Source organism: Centropristis striata, chromosome 7, assembly GCF_030273125.1.
Source record: "Centropristis striata isolate RG_2023a ecotype Rhode Island chromosome 7, C.striata_1.0, whole genome shotgun sequence".
Classification (NCBI taxonomy): Eukaryota; Metazoa; Chordata; class Actinopteri; order Perciformes; family Serranidae; genus Centropristis; species Centropristis striata.
The window spans coordinates 13273402-13292875 of NC_081523.1; the positions used below are offsets into that span (position 1 = coordinate 13273402).

At 40.2% G+C, this 19474-nt stretch overlaps 1 protein-coding gene across 1 annotated transcript in view; it reads right to left on the minus strand.

Moving 5' to 3' along the window:
• Nucleotides 1–6675: 6675 nt before the first annotated feature.
• Nucleotides 6676–19474, minus strand: part of si:dkey-40c11.2 (drebrin-like protein A) — a 33996-nt gene continuing 21197 nt past the window's right edge. Inside the window, exons 4-16 of the mRNA XM_059338115.1 lie at nt 18998–19072; nt 14067–14210; nt 13719–13796; nt 13395–13546; nt 13178–13232; nt 11218–11292; nt 10928–11036; nt 10291–10830; nt 9326–9757; nt 9050–9148; nt 8822–8958; nt 7921–7972; nt 6676–7806 (exon numbers count right to left, since the gene is read on the minus strand). Coding sequence (XP_059194098.1) covers nt 7670–7806; nt 7921–7972; nt 8822–8958; nt 9050–9148; nt 9326–9757; nt 10291–10830; nt 10928–11036; nt 11218–11292; nt 13178–13232; nt 13395–13546; nt 13719–13796; nt 14067–14210; nt 18998–19072 — 2085 coding nt within the window. The 3' untranslated portion in view covers nt 6676–7669. The remainder of the gene's footprint in view (nt 7807–7920; nt 7973–8821; nt 8959–9049; nt 9149–9325; nt 9758–10290; nt 10831–10927; nt 11037–11217; nt 11293–13177; nt 13233–13394; nt 13547–13718; nt 13797–14066; nt 14211–18997; nt 19073–19474) is intronic.

The following is a 19474-nucleotide window of genomic DNA, read 5'->3' on the forward strand; positions in this document are numbered from 1 at the left end:
TGACATGGTGTTGCTCTCGCCTTTGGCATGCATCCATCCCTTCAGACTGACACACATAGTCACACACACAGACACATATGCACATGGGAACACACAACGTGCATTTAGCTTGCCTTCCTCCGACCTCCCCGCTGCGTCTGACACAGCACCCATGATCCTTTGCCTCGCGGGCTGTGAGCTGTCAGAGTGACAGGGCATGAGGAGGTTGACATGTGACACTGCGAGACAGGATCAAATGTGTCATCATCTCCTCAAACAAAGAAACAAAGAGATGAGAAACTCTTATGTGTACCATAAGCTAATTTGTTTGTTTCAATTCTCATCTAATTTAATTCTGTCAGTTTCAACCATGATTTAGCTTTTTTAATCATGCACATGTAGGGGAGGCTTTGTTTTCAAACCAAAACTGCAGTCAAACAGGCAGAATAAATGTCATGACTCATTTTTTGTCATTGGTTTTTCCTGTTTGGATTCCAGGTAGATGGAATTTTACAAAGAACTGAATTAGGCTGGTCAGTACTGAGATTTTGAGCTCAATTATTATCAGATATGAGCAGGCTGAGGTGTTAAAATTAGATTAGGGCAAAAACGTATAAGATTCCTGCATTAATCCTCCCCTCTACTCTCCTGTGTCTGACAAGCTGTTGTCAGGTATAGAGCACAGGCAGCATGCACACACACACACAGAGACACACACACACAGACACACATAAAGCTGTCCAGGTCTCACTAGCTTAGTCCAATCCGTCCTGGGCTGTCCAGGCCTGTGCTGTGCTCGTAGACCACACATCCACACATCAGCCCTTTATTGTTCCTTCCACTGTGGTAATGGAAACAGAGTCAATGTGGCACGGAGGGGGAGGAAGTGGTGGCCAAGGACTGTGGGCCCTGGGCCCTGCACGGCCCCTCCATGGTTGGCATCTCTCTACTCACACAGACACACACACACACATGCACATTACTGCACACAACCTGTCTTTCTCTCCCTCTCTCCTTTCTCCCTCTCTGGATTTGACACATCACACACACACACACACACACACACACACACACACACACACACACATATATATACACCATTACGAGGGAGTTCGACAAGCCGCACTGAAGTGAAAACACACACCGCCCCTGCATCTCTTCAAATGGTAGGAAATCCTGGACATGTCGAGCACATTTAGAAAAATACTTGAGGTTTTGGAGAAATTGGGATCACCTCATCTCGGAGTAACGTGATGCTGGTTATATTAAAAAATGAAGGGGTGCCCATATGGAAGCCATCGCAGACTGCGTGCATGCACGTACAAATCAAAGGAACTCCAGCCCAACTGCTAATGAGGGTAACCGTGACGTTTTTATGTTGTTATCCTACTGTGTGGCTTAGGTAATGGCTGTATAGGATGGGAGGTTTCATCCACACACATACAGGGGGGTCCAGGCGGAATTGTTAGAGCCTAAACACATTTTTATGGTCTTTTTAGCCTTTGAATTATAGTATCAGCGGTACACATGGCAGGTAGGGTTTAGAGGTTTGTTAGCAAGCTGGATTTATTTACCTTAAATGCCTCACAGCAGCCAAACTGACACAGAAGGACTGGTGCTCTGTTTACAGTGAAACACTAGTTCATCCAAGCAAAGCTGAGTAGAATAGAATAGAGGATAAGGTTTAATATCCATGCTGCACAGGCCTTGTAAAATTTAAACAGAACAATACAATTACAGTTTTTTATTCCTCTAATTCTCCATTGTGGCTTTCACATTTTCTAATTGATCTCTGTGTGAACAAAGAGCCGTTAGATGCTGTGGTAATAATAATTGTGTGAGTGCTCCCTCTGGTTGCTCTTATTATGTGTGTGTGTGTGTGTGTGTGTGTGTGTGTGTGTGTGTGAGACAGACCCAGTGTGTGCATGCCTGTGTCTGTATATTTGTGCATCTGTGTGTGTACTTGCATGCTCCTGTGCTATCAGTCTTGGTCAGGTCCCTGCCTGGGTGTGTGAAGGTTTGTCTCCCTGTGTTGTTGCAGCCTGTGTAATCATGGTATTAATTATTAGCTGTTTGCTCTCCATCATCCACCTCCCCTGGGGCGGGCACCGTGCCTGGCCTGCCAAGAGCTGGCTCTGGGTGTCTCATCCACTATAAATCTGCACGGTTAACATCACAATCATTGGAACAGCAGTGTGAAGCACAAGTTCTTGCACATGTCATATGGCAGGTTTAAAAATTTTTTTTAATAATAAATAAAAACATTTTTTGCATTGAAACAAATTTTTTTTGCAGTTGTTGGTTTTTGTAGCTACATGATGTGATGTTTTTTTTCTGTGCTTCAAAACCACACTTATAGCCTGAAATCATGTAGTTCAGCCAAGAAATAAACAATGTGTCCCCATGGGCCTAGCCTAAATGGTGTGAGAAAAGATGTCTCACTTTATCCTGCTTAATGTCCTCAGGCCAGGCTGTGAATTAGTCTCAACTCTATCTGATCTCATATGTGTCCTTTTCACGCACTGCCACCGGCAAATCTCCATCACTCACTAACACACACACGCTTATGTACATTTGTCTCCCTCAAATGCCACCATCGGCATCGCTCCTTCAGAGATACTTGTGAAATGAATTGTCTGAGAGAAAGTCACAGCATCTGGCAGTGATTGTGGTGCCACAGGCAGTGTGTGTAAAATCCAGAGCGTGTGTGTGTGTATGTGTGAGTCACAGAGAATGAGGGCTTTCACCCCTGCTAGTCTCGAGGGACAGCTCACCCCATTATTGACCATTAGGACTTTATGTTTACAAGCTGCCTGGTGACTTCTGAAAACAATTTAGTCTTCAGTTTAAGGTCATTTTTTACTTTGACAATATTTCACTATTCTTCATAGAATTTCTTTTGCTTTTGCTTTTTATTAAAAAATATGAAAATGTGTACAATCACAAGCAATCCAAAACATTTAAAGTAATTTACTGGATTGAAAGCAATTTAGAAAATCTTAAGATTAAACCCTATTATCCGTCGTTCATCTTGGCCAATTTTGCCTTAGTTGCCTTTCATCGGTTACCACAGCCTCTGTCATGTTTCCCATTTCTTTCAAATTCAATGACAGTCATAAAGACCAGAAAAGATCATTTTAGCAAAACACATTTTACGTCAATTTACTGAATGGAAACATAAATGATCGGTATGAACAAAATCCAATAAACCCAAACCAGAAAGGGAGATATATTTTTTCTGGAACCACCACAGTTAATAAAAATCACTTATGGTTTGCAGAGAAACAACAGCATTTCATTGTCCAGGATAACGGTTTGCTTGAAGATGAGGTAACAGATTTGGACGCGCCTGTTGCTAGATTCAAAGCATGATTTATTTTTTCATCTTTAGAATCAGGAAAATAAAGCATTTGTACAGAGTCTGTTGCATTAATTAACAACTACCAATGTTCCCCTGTGGTTTCCAGCCACTTTGAAGATTCCTTCACAATGACTGAAAGACTTAACCATTTACGAACTGAAGGGGGGAGAAAAATCTCTGTGATTGGATCACAATGCCACATGTTGGCTGATTGTAAGCGCAGGAATTGTATCGTAAAAGCAAAAACCGCCTCTTGGGAATCATGTCAGGAAAAATCCCGGGGAGGAAACGCTGCCAACTCGTCTTCACCAATGACTGGTAAAGAGAGATTTTTTAAAAATCCATTTTTACTTTTTTTTTTTTTCGCTTCAAGACAGAGAGATGGTCTAATCCTCTGTTCATTGTTAAGGTTGTGTGGGACTGGCCGAGGGAAATAGCTTTTTGATGGCAATGGAGGGGAAAGGGAGCTTTGCCAAAGAGGGCTTCAGAAGTTAATGGGCCGGTTTCTATGCTGACAGTAAAATCTTGGCTGGAGCCATCAGGAGCTTCCGAGGCGTTATCTACTTCAGCGGTTTTGAAGATTATCTTTAAAGGGAAAACAGAAAATGACAATGTCAAGAACAAGAGAGATGTCTAAAAGCAAAGGTTTAATCAAGACTTACAGCAGATGGAATTTTCACTAAGCTAAAGCTGATTTATGTTGAGGAAGCATAATAGTTTAGAGAAATTCTTCCCAGATAACAGTTGTAGCCTTGAGATCGTCTCACAAGCAAACAGCATCGGTGGTGGATTCACATTTTGAAACAGCACCAAGGGTTGCGATGGAGTTTCTATCGCCAGCGGGCAATGTTTGATCCGATGGATGAAATGTTGCCTGTGGTAACTGTTGCCCCTGCAGAACAAAGAGCCAAGAAGAAAATGAGACCCATTTTCTCAGTGAGTGCTCTTACGTACAGGTGCTTACAAACGCTGATCTTTATTTCAGCAAGGGAAGAGAAAAACAGGAGCTTCTTAAGTCTTTTAAAAATAACACTGAATGCGTGAGCTCTGCCAAACCTTTGCGAAAGCAGAGCACTGTGGGTACTGTAACTTTCATAGCACTTTGGAGTGGGGAAGATCCAACCGGGCAGTCCTCTGGCACAAACACTGCTAAGGTAACCTGAAGCCTTCAGGACGGACGGGGTGACCCTGTCCTTCATGTTTCCTTCTGCAGAACAATGAGTCAAAAAGAAAACAGGCTCCCTTGCACTTGCACACAGGTGCTTGCAGCTACAATACTGTTAAGAAGGAAGGCTGAACGCAGAGTTATAAGACTGCTGCGGTAAGATTTTTGTCTCTTGTAAACTGACACTCTCCGAAACACATAATTAATCACAAAAAGTTTCAGCAAACTATTAGTTAGGCATGACAGGCAGGGGTTGAGGAGTGGCAAGGAGAAGGAGGGTGCCTCTGAAATGGAGGCTAAGAATAGTGGGCGTCTGCGGTTGTTATACATGTATGTGTGCTTCACATGTGTATCCGTGTGTATGTGCTTATCCTCCCCTCCAAGGTTTGCCAGAATCTGCTTCAGAGCAGAAACCCAGCCAATAAGCCATGAGCCATCAGCAGCCAGGTCAGATTAGGTGTCTGTTGTTGGCCTTTGTGCTGATAACACTACAATGAGTGGCACTTCCCTACCGCCACTTCACCTCAGCCGTCCCACACTTGTCAGTCCTTCACGGGTCAGATAGGCTCTGTCAGTTAAATAAGAGATAAAGGGAAAGTCAGGAGGAGGGAGGGGGGCGTTCTTCTGTTAGTTTAGCACCCTAGTCGAAGGGTTTTTGTTACTGATGAGGGTCAAAGAAGGAAGGAACAGCCTAAAGACAGAAGGGAAAGGGAAGAGAAAGTTGACTGGCACATTAGCCGGTGTCTCCCTATCACTCTGCTTAATCTGAAGAGACAAGGGATCTCTTGAGTTGTGGGGATGACCATGGGAACCAGGATATGGCGAAGTGAAGGAAGAGGGGACGCAACTGTCGAGATTAATTTGCCTTCACATTCCCTGTGTGGAGATGTCCCCTCTCCTCTCAGTTTGTCTCTGGCTGTTTATCTTTCTCACGCACACCAATGTAAAATTATATACATTGGTGTTATACGATTAATGTTAATCATTTTTTTCTGCCTATTTAAAACTCAAATTAAGTTGGGTTTTTTTCTATCTCTCAATCTTGCTCATTTGAGCTTTTCACGGTCTTCTCCTTGCAACCCAATTAGTATTTCATAAGAGGCTCATCACCTTTTCACACATATCACTGATGATTAGCCTTCTGGGATAACCTCGACAGAATAGTCTCCTGGATAGATTTAGTCAGTCTGTCAACAGGCATCAGTTCAGGCAGGATGAGACCCATGTCAAACATTACCTCCCTATTTCAGAACAGAGGCACATCTGCCAAACGCTGTTATTGAACTGGCATTACAAGAGCGTAACCTAGCCCTCACATAAATATTAAAGGTGTACGGTTAAGAAATATTAATGTCATGTTCAATCAATCATTATTACCCTTAGGGAAAATCCTGTTTGAGGTGTAGCAGCATTAGCAATTTTTAGCTTTTGGAAATGTCTATATATCCTGCTTCTAAAACATGTGTAACAATGAGCCTCCTCTCTGCCTGTCAAAATATTTTGCCTTTTGTCCTGAAGAATCTGTTCATTTCACTGAGCTCTCTCTCAATAATGTTGTCACTGACAAATTGGAAAATGCAATGTCTCCACCTATAGGTGCAAATGCAGCACTACATTTCACAACTTTTTTAGTTCAATGAGAAAAATATTACTGAAATCATATTTACTCATGAAAAACTTCAGTTTCAAAATAGGCTAAAAATGCAAACTTTAAATCTTTACTGAAAATCAGCTCCCATTATGGAATAAATGAGACATTTACAGATCAACTGTCTTCTTATGAGACAAAATCGGATATGTGCTATCCTTTTTAGTCGCTGTTTTTTTTTGTGCACTTTAAAGAGTATTCTATACTCTATTTCAATTTCTGTATTTAAAATGTATGAAGCTTACAGTTTATTTTATACAATTTAGAACAATTTTAGACTAACTGAATGTCTGAATGAAGATTTCTGAGTATTTAGACTGTGCTTCCCTAAATAGATTTTTTTTAAATCGCCCTTGATATTTATAATAGACTGAACCCATTGACATGACAGTATATTAAGGACACTATAAATTAATATCTGAAGGACGTGGACACTCAAAAAACAGTTGATAATAAAAAAATAAAAATATACAAAGAGTTTCTGTATTCAAACACTTTAAGGCAGTTTGAGTTTGTAGATGCTATATATTTGTAAGTTTAGAGTAAATACAAAGAACATACATACCATCAAACAAGCATACAGCATACAAACATAGCCAAGTATAGAAAAAGAGAAGATCTTTGATGTTTGTTTTATACATTCTTATATACAGTGTAGATTATTAGGATATTACAGAAGATTAAAATGGGAAGATTTTTTTTCATAACGTCTGTGTAGGGACAGAATGCCTTGATTTCTTAAATTCTAGGAAAAATTAAGATCATAATCACAAAATGTAAAGGACATAACAATATGAACAAAACATAGCCCGTCTTAAAGAGTGAGAGAAATACAGGTGTCAACACAGTGCTTTTTCCTCTGCTTGTTTATCTTTATCATTATTCTACTGTTCTGGTAATTAAAATGTGCTGTCAGTAACAAAACAGTGCTATAAAATAACTCAGGGAATACAGAAAGATGATTATAAGATGATGTCTGATACATGTTTCTTGATTATATATACCAGTCAAGAGCAGTAAATTATTTTTTAGCAATGTAACACAAAGAAAACGGTGAGCAGAGTGGAATGCTTGTTATACGTGTGGATCAAAAAGACGACGATACACTATAAAAATCTGTTTGTGTTTCTCACAAGAAAAGCAACTTTGTGATCCTTTGTCATTGTGATCTGATCCCTCCTACCAACATATCTGCTGTATCTCAAAAGAAAATAAGTTATTTTGGTCCAGGAAAAGGTCTCCGCTATTTTATCCAAGAAAATGAGGCAGGGTAATTTCTGCATACTTGTGAGAATATTTTGTTTAGCTCAAAAACATCAAAATAGAGATTCACACTTTTCTTTATGCTCTCTACAAAACAGGGAGTCACATTTTTCTTTATCCTTCCTACAAAGTAGAGAGTACAAAGTTTCAGTGGGAGGATTAAGGTAAAAGCATGCACAATGTGAGGGGAGATGGTGTCCCTGAGTGTGTGTGCACTGTGTGAGTTTGTGTGTGTGGTACTCTGTCTGCCTGCCTATAAGGTCTCCACATAATTGGCAGGGAACAATCCTTGACGGCCATCTTTGCTCCATCCCCTCCACCAGGCTTTGTCCACCGTCTCCACGTCCTTGATGATGTCACCGGGTTCAAAGGAGATCTCAGATTCGTCCTCTGTGGGATTCGCAAGATAACATGTTGAAGACCCACTAATCATAGAGTAATTACTATAAGTGGAGGCACTCTATGTACACATGTGTGGCGATTATCTTCTAAATGGCAGCTTACCTGCTTGGTAGTCATACAGAGCCCGGACGCACATTTGTCGCTCGGCTAAAACCTGAAGTGGAAAAGGAAAGATGGAATCAGAGAAAGGCTGTAATCATGAAATACACGTCTTGTTTAACTAAGATTTACAAGACAGAACAAAAGAAAATGAAATCACTTTCAGGGAAACTTTCTTCAAATTAACTTAAACTCCATATTTTTCTTATTAAAGCCAAGCTACAAAAGCTGCAGTTCCTTAAATGGCCACTTGAGGCTGGTTCAAAAAGCGAGTCAATCCCCATAGACCCCAATGTTAAAATCCTCAACTTTACAGGAGAAATAAACATGTTTACTGCAGGGTGAATTTTTTAAATTATGCATTTCAGTGACATGTAGTTGCTGTCACGGGTGGCGGGTTGCAGCCACTGGGCTCTTCATTAACCTATGGGTGAATTTGAGACTACATTCATGTTTTACAGTCTATTAACAGATATCCATTAATGAATTGATCTTACAAACAAGTATTGCCTGATATATCTTATTCCTCTGTGCAACAAACCTCAAAACCTGAATGACATGTTCTTACATTACCATGAACACAGGCATGTTTTTTATCTTAAGTACCACATACGCTGTCTTGTTGCTGTAAATACTCACTAGTAAACTGAATGTGTATTAATCCACTGCTGAAAATAGTACCCCAATAAATGTACCATATACTTCTGTTTGCTGAAATCTACAGTACCCCAAATTAATTAGAGAATTACTGAGCTGTGCACCAAGGAGCAGGTGAATGAGCCATTGGCCTTGGTGGAGGTCTGTGCTCTCCAGTTTGAATGGCACAGACCTCACAGACCTTTTTGGACTAACAGGCTTTGGGCAAAACACTGAACAATATATACAGATACAGAAGTTACAGTACCTCTTGTCCATTTTCTGAAATCATTTGTTCCTCTTCCTCAATGACGTCCCCATCCTCCTCAGCTCTACCGTGAAGATCGTAGCACACAGGCAGCTCCGGCGAGCTGAGTTCTGTATCAGATGGACTCAAAGATCGCTCTGAGGAGGATCAGCACAGAGAGTTAATATATTTAATTATTATCTGAATAATTCTTAATTGTATATTGTTTAAACTGATTTGTTGCCTAACCTATTCCGTTCTGTTCCTTTGGTTCCTCTCCATTTGTGATCCCATTGGTTGACACGACGACAGTCTCGTGTTTGATTACTTGACAAATTGGTTCGGCATCTGAAATAATGACTCGGTTGTAATTTTTTGTCGTTGCGCAAAGTATTATCACATGTCATTGTAACTTTTAGAAAGCTACAGTACATCATTTAGAAATGAATAGTGTGACAGTGTTACAATACAGTGTAACAATGTGAAACAAGTCAAAATAACAGGATAGAAGAACAAGAGGGATACCAGTGACTGCTGATTCATCCTCTGCGGGCTCAGACGGGGCCTGATTCTCTTCTGATTGGTTATTCTCCTCTTCATCTTCCTTTGCTTCCTCTTCCTCCTGCACTACCTCCACTGGCTCTTCCACTGTTGCATGCTCAGCTTCCTCTTTTAACCCTTGCTCCTCTTCCTCCTTGTCCTCTTCTTCTTCCTGCTCTTCGTTCTTTTCTTCCTCTTCTTCCTCCTCTTCCTCCTCTTCCTCCTGCTCCACTACCTCAGCCTGGACCAGTTCTGCCGTAACAGTAGAGGGCTGTGGTTGTGTTTCAGCCTCATCTTCCTCGTGCTCCTCCACATCCTCTTCCTCCTCCTCCTCGTCCTCCTCCACCAGTACAGCCTGTACTTTGTAGCCAGTGTCTGAGACCAGCTCAGTGTGCACTTGAGTGGCTGTGTTGAGGTCTGTTGATTGGAGAATTATATCATTAAAAACATAACTGTGAATTTGATGAGATTACATGTTGTAAAAGAGCCCACAATGACTGTGTGTGTCTGTGGGAGAAAAGCTGAACTATAAAGAATGCAAAGTCGGTTCTCTGTGTGCACATTAAGTTGAGCTTGGTATGACTAAAGTATATGTGGTTACTTTAGGAATATTTAATTGTAATTGGACTTTAAAATTATTCTTAGCTCTGCCATTTCTATATTACAGGCCACTGATTCATAGCCCCTGGCTTGCTTTACACACTCTGGAGTAGTTTTTGGCAAAAGCTTCTAAGTCACTTTAGCTTGTAATAAAAACTTTAACAACCACTCCTTAATGTCAAATGATTAATGTCTTTGACATAGTAATAAGCAGAGTAGCAAGCTCTTCTTCACATTGCACTATCACCCTGATTTTTGTTTTGCCATAATGACACGTAGATAACATCAAAACGGAAATATATACCATTGTATAATCCCAGTGCAAGTGTTTGTGTACTGTTCCACCCTACCTGTGTTTAGCTGTGGTCTTTCTGGAAGAGGAGCTGTTGGAGCCTGTGGAGCAACAACAGGCTCAAAGCAGAAAGTTGAGTGCTCTGGCTCGGTTGGGGTATTTGGAGGCGAGGCAGGCAGAGCCTCTGGATGTGACTGAGAGGGGTTGTCTTTTACTAAACTGGGAGACAAGGAAGCCAAGAGACTAGGGGAAGCCGGAGGCGCAGAAGGCTCTGTGGGTGATGGAGGTTTGGGCTCAACAACAGCCTGAACCTGGTTGTTAGTTTGTGGAACGCTGGGCAGCGCTGAGACTGGAGGTGCAGGGCGAAGCGGTGATGTGGGCGGTGACATGGGGGCTCTGGGCCTTTGTGGAGAGGTGACAGGGCGGAAAGCAGGGCTTGTGGGGGGAGACATGGCACGGGAGATGGGAGAGGTAGGACCCCGGGAGAAGGGGGAGACCAGGGGTGAACTGTAAGGGGAGGTTGACGTGCTGTCTTCTGCTTTAGAGAAGATGAAGGCTGTGTCTGTCAGGCTGCGCTGGTATCGTCTGAATGGTTTGCCTGTGGAGGAAGAAAACAGTTTGTCAGTATACATATACGAGGAAAGGAATGGAGGATGCAGAAACTGAGAAAAGAGAAGAGGGAACAGTGTAAGTACCAGTGCGGGAGGATCCAGGGCTGGTGGGACTTTGTGATGATGATGATGACAGCTGCCTGAAGAACTCCCTTGGGTTCAGGGAACGCTGGGACACTAATGCTGCTGCCTCCTACAGGTCATGAAACGTACAGTAGAGGCAATAAATTTAAATGTTAAAACAGACTTTTTCACAGATTCACATTCTTATGACAAACCTGAGGCCCGGGAACTGGACAAAGTGCTAATTCAAACTAATATTAATTAACACTAGCTGTTCCGATTAATACTGTAGCAGTTTAAGATGCACTTACTGCTGCCTTCTCAATGGACTCACTCCTCCTAAGACGAGCCCTCATATCTTCCATATGCTCCCTCTGCTGCTGCTCCTGTCAGGGCAGAAACACAGCCGCAATCATATTAACATATTCACACACATTGTCATGTATTCATTTAAAATAGTACTATTTGAGCAGACACAATACTTGTGAAACATGAATGTTTTGACATTTAGCCATAATTGATTCAGAATACAGAAATCAGCACCCATTTAGAATATGTCAAATACAGCATTGCCTTGTAGCACTCTTACTTTTCTCTTAGGCATCTTTGACATCTGCAAACCCCTGACTACACACAAGTATAACCATACTCACGCTCACCTCTCACAAATATAAACATACTGTAAGCAGTCTGTACTCATAACCATTGTTAGGGTCAGTGTCGAGTAAAGGTCAGTGGTAGCTTTGTTATCTTAATGAGGAACCGTGGTCATAGGGGCAACCCATTATTGTTGTACTCTCCTTTAGAATAACATCTGGTGAATTAGCTCAAATTTGGAAACAACATATTTAGGGTTGCACAGTTTAAACTTGGTGGCCACAACCCTTAAGTGTTTATGCATTCAGCATACTATATAATTGTATGTCAAAATGTCATGAAGTCTGTCATGTCTTGCTATTTCAAGCAAATGATATGCATTGCAACCATCCAATGTGTGACAATGTTTCAGTGACAAGTTAATTTGATTGCTTTAGGTGTAAAATAACAAAGGTCTTACATAGTCCCCTCAATATGTCATTAGAAAGTGAATGATCAGCAGTGAGTTCATAGTCCACATTTCCCTTAAAATTTAAATCAATCCGCTGTTTATTCACGTCGCAGTTAATCTATGAGTCTATGCACATAGATAGATAGATAGATAGATAGATAGATAGATAGATAGATAGATAGATAGATAGATAGATAGATAGATAGATAGATAGATAGATAGATAGATAGATAGATAGATAGATAGATAGATAGATAGATAGATAGATAGATAGATAGATAGATAGATAGATAGATAGATAGATAGATAGATAGATAGAGTATTTATTCATCCCCGAAGGGAAATTCGGTTGTCACAGCAGTCCGGTATTCAAGTACAATAAAATACAATAGAATAAAATACTGAGGTAGCATAAATAAAAACAATAGAAAAAAAAACACAGAATAGAACAAAGAAGTTAAAAAAAGAAGATCAGTTGGTAGGTTGGCAAGATGATGGTAATTATGATATGATGGCAACAATGCTACAGTGACTAGACAGTATATAATAATAATAGTACAGTATATAATATATAATATAATATGTAATAACAACTAGTAACAATATAAAATTAAAATAATTAAAATAATTATAAATAAAATAATATGATATATAATATATCAATATATAATAATAGTAATGGTAATAATAATAATAAATAAGGCCGTTATAACATGAGCAGATGATGTGGCCCTTACATGATTCAAAGGGTCAGTTATAATGTGCTCAGAAACAATTACAGCTTCAGAATCTGACCTCTCACAGTTAAAGGTCAATCCAGTTCTTACACAGGGGTCAATGAGTTCGGGCCAGTCTGACCAAACTACAAAAAGACAGAAGCCCCATTTTGCCACAAAGCAAAACGCTTAAAAAACATGTCTTGACCACGCATAATTTCACATACAAAATATTTGCAATTCTATGAAATCTATGAATTTCAGTCCATGACCTAGAGGTTAGGAATTGGGCTTCAAATCCCATAATTGACAGGTCAAGAACTGAAGTGTCCTTGAGCAGGGCACCTAAGCCCCCCACACAGTTCCCCAGCTGCAGTGATGTCCTCTGCTCCTCAGCATGGTGTGTTCATGGTGTGTTGGTGAGATGGGTTAAATGCAGAGGTTGAATTTCCCCATTTTAGGACTAATAAGGGAATCCTAATTAAAGCTTAATTTTTTTTCACTTACCCATTTAAATTTCTCTTGTCTGCGCAGCTCCTCTTCTTGCTCTGCCTGTTTTCTTCTGCGAGACAGGAAAACCAATAAAACAGCATGACTTATAATTGTATAGTAATAATCATTGCAAGTGCATTTACTCTGAACATGAATCCACTTTGTTCTTTCAATCTTTACAACACATAGCCACTGGAGGGCAGCATTGACAGGAAACAGTCACTGTTCCTACCTTTGCTCCTCAATCATCTGTAGCTTCTCATTCATCTTTCTGTCTCTCTCTTCTGCATCCCTCCGTTCCTTTGAAATTCTTTCTCTTTCAAGGCGCCGTCTCTCCTCTGCTGCTCGTCTTCTCTCCTCATCTTTCCTCTCTTCCTCTTCACGCTGACACACAGAATGGAAAAACAATGGCAGAATATATTATACTTTCATTTCACTTCCAAATAAAAAGTGCTCTCTTCAATAGCTTTCAAAATGTAAATGGCAACAATAAATCAGACTAAAATAAATTTTAGCCACTTAAATGTGGCCAGACAGAGAGAAGGCTTTTGCATACCTCTGCACGTGCCCAGAAGGAGTCTCTGTTTATTAGTCTCATCTCCATTGCAGCATTAGTTTTTCTGTAGTTTGTACCCTAAAGAAAAAAACAAAGGAATAGTAAATGCACTTTTAAATAATGCACACAGAGGCATTTTGTTGTGTCACTGTATTATATTGCATTATTTCCAGCAACTATACTTAAAATCTTTTCACACATATTTCATTATTTTCATGAGCATGGTTGAATAAACATACTGAAATTAAAAGCGAAACACAGAACAAATCTCAAATTGTGTCAAAATATATATATATGAAAGTCTATGTCTCCATCTGTTGGGCAGATAAGGTATTGCAGTAGTCTCACCACTAATTCCTCCTTGTCCGCAGACCTGGAGCTCCTTCTCACCCACTGTGTAGGAGTTTGGGCCCGGGCCTTGCTGAACTCTGCTTTTATCTTCTCCTCTGTCACATCCTCCACTTTCTCTGCACTAATGAACACATGTGCTTCCTAAAAAAACGGAGAGCAGGGAATTAAAAGAGGTGGCAAGTAGCGTAAGACAGATGTGAATTTAATCCACCAGTATATGCTGCAGTGTAGCCTCTCACGTACACACACGCACAGACAACCACACACAAAGGCTAGAAATCCATACACAAGTACACACAGTTCCTCTGGTGGTTTTCTCTTGGTCTGATTTGGAGTTATGCAAACTTGGAGCCAAACAGTTGTGCAACTGCTTCAGTTTTAAGGATTGTGAGAGAATGAAAATACTCCCTGGCTTTAGTATGAGGACAGGAATGCATTGGTTTGGATGGTTATAGATGGCAGAGGGGAGGATGGGAAAAACTGAAAAATAGGGGGTGAGATGGGGAAAGTGAGAAAAGGGGGGCGTGAAAGCATGACAAAGAGCCTCACTTAACATGCAACAGTTGCTCAATATCTGAAAGTCAAGCTTGAAGGAGATTCTGAGATATGAAAAAAACCCACTACTGACAGATCATGTTCATAAACCAAAGAAGCAAAACACCATGTTCCACTGCCGCTATTTCTATGGGACGGATAAGTGTTAAACATGAGCTGAACCCATGCATGTATACAGGCATTTGTATGTGGCCTGGGACCTCCGAATAATTTCCATGGAGAGTTTAAGTCCAGGCTTGTTGATGGAGGGCCAGGTTTGTCAGCCTCCAACAGGAAACCACAGCTTTATCTGAGTGACAACGCCGACACTGACACTGAACAGAGCATTCAATGTGCCCTATAATACATGTCAGTACAGTGTATAATCCATATCACTCTAGCTGTCACTGCCAACTGCACACACACACATCAGACAAGCAGTCCACAGTGCTGCCAGGGATGCTGGGAAAATTGTGGAAAAAGACATAACCACAATCTAGAGCAAAAGCTCCCAGTAGCCGAAAATGCTTACCCATTACTGACACCAACCCAGCATCCTCACCCTCTGTATGTTCTTCCATGTATACTTCAAATCATCTTTAATTTTTTTCAATACCGCTTTCATAACATGACATGACTGGAAGGCATTCAACAGCATTCAGATGCCAGGATTCTTTTTTATCATCCTGTTTAAGATGTAAATCCAAAGTGTTAACGAGTAAATAAAGCTCCTTCACCTCCTCTGAGTCTCTCGCCTTCCCATCATTGTTTTTTCCTCCTCGTTTTTCACCCTGTTTTGCTGTAAATGTAATGACCTCACATTTGCTAAGCAGCATTTTACTATTTGTATGTGAGCTCACAGTACTGCTTCAGTATGAAATTGCTCTATTTAGGCAAATGTGTCATCATTATAATCCTTGCCTGGATATTTTCATGGCAAAATCTTTGCATAATGTCCAAGCGAGATGATGCATGCAAACTAACAATCTTTTTTTTAGGATTTGTGGCATTGATGACCTTGGCAATAGAAACTCACAATGGGTATAAGAATATAACCTCCCTGAGAGGAAAAGGAGCCCGCGGTAATGTGACAGGTTGAGAGTTGCCAGCTCGATATAATTGTGCTCAACTCTGCACAAACTGTCTGCTGTGGAACTGCTTCATACAGCCTCTCTCCTAGTCAGGAGTTGCTCAGACTGTGAGAGGCAGTAGGTGGATGTGGGGATACTCAAGTGTCCCCAGTTGAAGTCTGACCCAGTTGACTGATGGGTCACTTATGATAAATGTCATACATTTGCATGTAGAATTCTGAATAAAAATGTTCTCACATTAATACTTTTATGTTGATCCTCAGTTTAAATAAGAAAAAAGCAGCAATGTAGGCCTATGCTGGTTGACAAAAGTGTCTTACTTCTTAAGTGCATGTCAGGGCGAGATGACAGACATGAGTTATCTAAAATGTTTCAGGGATTAGTATAATGACCCTAAAATGTTGCTTTATCCCTTATTTACAATAGAAGTAGTGTTCTTTGTTGCAATCTTAATCTCCTGCTCCACTTTAAAAGACATTTGGCGTTTTGCCAGGATGTCATGCGGTCAAATATGATAATGCTTATAATTTGTTTGATTCATTAAAGCATGCATTTTATAAATGTAAAGGTCAGAAAAGATTAAACTTCTCCTGCGTCTTTATTTCCTGTTCTACGCCCATACTCATATCTGACTACTGTTTATTAGATCTCTCATGCCTACCTCCAGTGTATTGCTCACAGTATCAACATGCCATGCACACACACACACACACACACACACACACACACACACCCTCCTGACTCATTTTATTCTCCCATTATTTCAGTTGAAATGGAGAACAATGGAAACATCTGCACCCTATTCAGATTTTAGTTTTCATAACTAAGTGCAACACTGGAGTACAGTATGTAACATAGCCAAATCTGCTGCTGCAGACTCGCCTTAACAAAACCCCCTCACTGCCAGCTGGGACATGCAGCATAGCAAGCCAGAAAGAGACAAAGTGGAAAAAAAGAGGGAAAGAGAGAGGGCCAGGAGTAAATAACAAATACAAACTAACTAAGTGCCGAGGGAAATTCTAACTAACTATATCCAAGGCTGTGAAAGCCAAGATTCTAAGAAAACAAGCTAATTGAGCCCTCAGCTATTATCATCACTCAATTTATGTATGTGGGTTATCTCAGTAGTTTTGTTTCCCGGTCACTGCAAGGTCAAGTAGGAATTTAGCTGACAGTCAGGATTGCTGAAGGCTGTGGTATCTGTTTATTTTCTGCTTAAAGTGGACAACAGGAAAATACAACCATGCCTTAGTGACACATACCAGTACATATCCTACAACCCCTCTGTTATCATTTTTTTCCCTTTTTTCTCTCATTTTCTTTCTTCTAAAAATAAGTTGTGCTGTAGGTCCCCTGAGACAATGTTAAATCAGTCACAACTTATTTAGATTGCAAAATAATCAAAACGAGAGAGGATTAACCTTAAAGCAAGCAGACAATAAGTTCCCATAACTGCATGATGTAATGTAATGTATTGAACTTTGCATTAGCATTGGTGGAAAAAGCAGAAAAAAAGTAGAAAAAAATCCATTAAATTACAAGCACCAAATTCTGATCTTTAGTAAATAAGAGAGTTTGAATTGTAAATTAGCACTGACAAAATAATCAATTGATCGATTACTAATCAATTATTCAACATTATGCTGCTGCTTAATTTTAATAGACAAGAGTCATTGTATGGAGCCTCCTATAGAAGTAATTTGGCTCTTGTTATTCTTAACACATAAGCTATTTGTGAGGTCTTGGACTGACATTTTTTGCCAGGTGGCTGTGATATCTTGGTGAAGACTGATAAGAACTTTAAAACAAAATGGTTTGAGTAATAATTTTTCAGGAATTTATCACACGCCAACCCCAGATAATTTCCCAGACAGAAGTATGACGCAGACTGCTGTTCTGTTTTACAAGCTTCCCATGATGTTGACAGCATATGAAGCAATTTTTCAAAGATCTTTTTTGTTCATGAACAATGACCATGATGGAAAAGGTGAGTAAAAGTGATTACGTGGCCTTAACAGGCTGTGAAAAATGTCACGTCTCCTAGCATAGTTAGAATGAACCAAAGACCGGATAACACATTAAGTATCATCTTTACAGCCTGTGCAAATGGAATCCATATGCTTGGCTATGATGTCAATTGTGCAAAGTTATACAGTATGCTGTATTTTAATCTGAACCAGCTATAACTAATAAATCTGAACTGCTGTGTAAAGAAAACAAAATGTACATTATTTTTCTAGTTCTTAAAGTTTAAGCTAATAACTGCCCAAATAACAGTAGTAGTGACAGCAGTGACCACAAGTTGATCATGTTCATTCATGTACATGTGTCTTTGCTAAGGTTAGGGTCATAATTCTCCCACAATTACCCTGAAAGGAAACTTTTTTTAATTCCACGCTATACTGACCATGTAATCATTTATCTACAATTCCGAAATCCCACATGAATATGTACACAGGGCCAAGGGTGCTGACACACACACAAACACACACACACAATCTCACAGAGGGGTTAGGCGCTTTCAGACATCGGCTCACAAAATCCCAGACTCGACATTCGCTGTTTAAAAAAAAGAGACAAAAAACAACAAACATTCCACAGATGCTTCTGCAGTTGACTCGGTGATGCCTTTATATGGAAACTGGTAAACCTGGGGGTCAGCTGAACCTCTCCTAGTTAGATTGAAACGCTAAATAAACACAGTTTGCGGGAAACAGATGGAGAGGAGAAGTTGCAGCTAACATGGTGATGCGCGGAGTTGCTGATTCACACACCATCATGAATGATAAAAATATAAAGAGGTCCTCTATTCTTTATTCCCTCTACTTCCTGCCTCTCCTATCGCTATTTAAGTTTGTGACGTAACTTCAGGTTGCACGACAAACAATGGTGCTTTCAAGCCCAAACTCAGCTGTCTCCTCCTGGTAGCGACATTGGCAGTTAGATCAGTCACATAACCAAACGCCATGACCAACGCTGCAATGCAACAGGAAGTGGACTGAGGACAGGAAACTCTCAAAACAATACAGAGTAAACTACTGTGAGTAAATATAGCATTTGTGAGTACCAAGTCTAAAGTCGAGGGATGAAGAAAATAATTTTTCCTTCTATACCAGGGATTTGGGGAAACAAAGCGTGCCAGGTATGTTATTTTCATGACCTGGACTGCTTCTGCCCCTCCTCAATGCTAAACGTGTCTCAGCTGGAATTATCTTTAATGCACAATTAAGACAAAATAAACAAGCGGATTTAAGTGCACAAAGGTTAGTGATTTGTGATTAAGCACATTGTGATTTACTGCACCTTGAAGAAGTTTTTGATGGCTGGAATGTGGCTGGCACATTCTGTCCTTCGGAAGTCCTCCACATGTTGGCCGACCTGCAGACAAACACAGGATGTAGACACTTACATTCATATCATACCTTTCTCAGAGGGGACTGAAAAAACAGGAGGAAGAGGAGATGAGGAACAATAGGATTCACGTTGCTGTAGTCTGATCTGTGTTTCAACATTTCAGTAGATGACTGACTAAAAAATATAAAAGCTTGATTATTAACTGTCTGAACCTCACGACCCTGTGGCAGGTTTGAAAGGCATGTTTTCTTTAGCATAAATCATCACAATTACATGATTCATCATAGCCAAAATTACATAATGTATCGCAGCCAAGCACTAAAAACAGAAATAAGAGACAGATAGATTTAGCATTTCCAATGGTCCTCAAATTAGTTATGTGAGATAAATGATTCCATGAGGAAAAATAACCAAATCTAAGCTTAA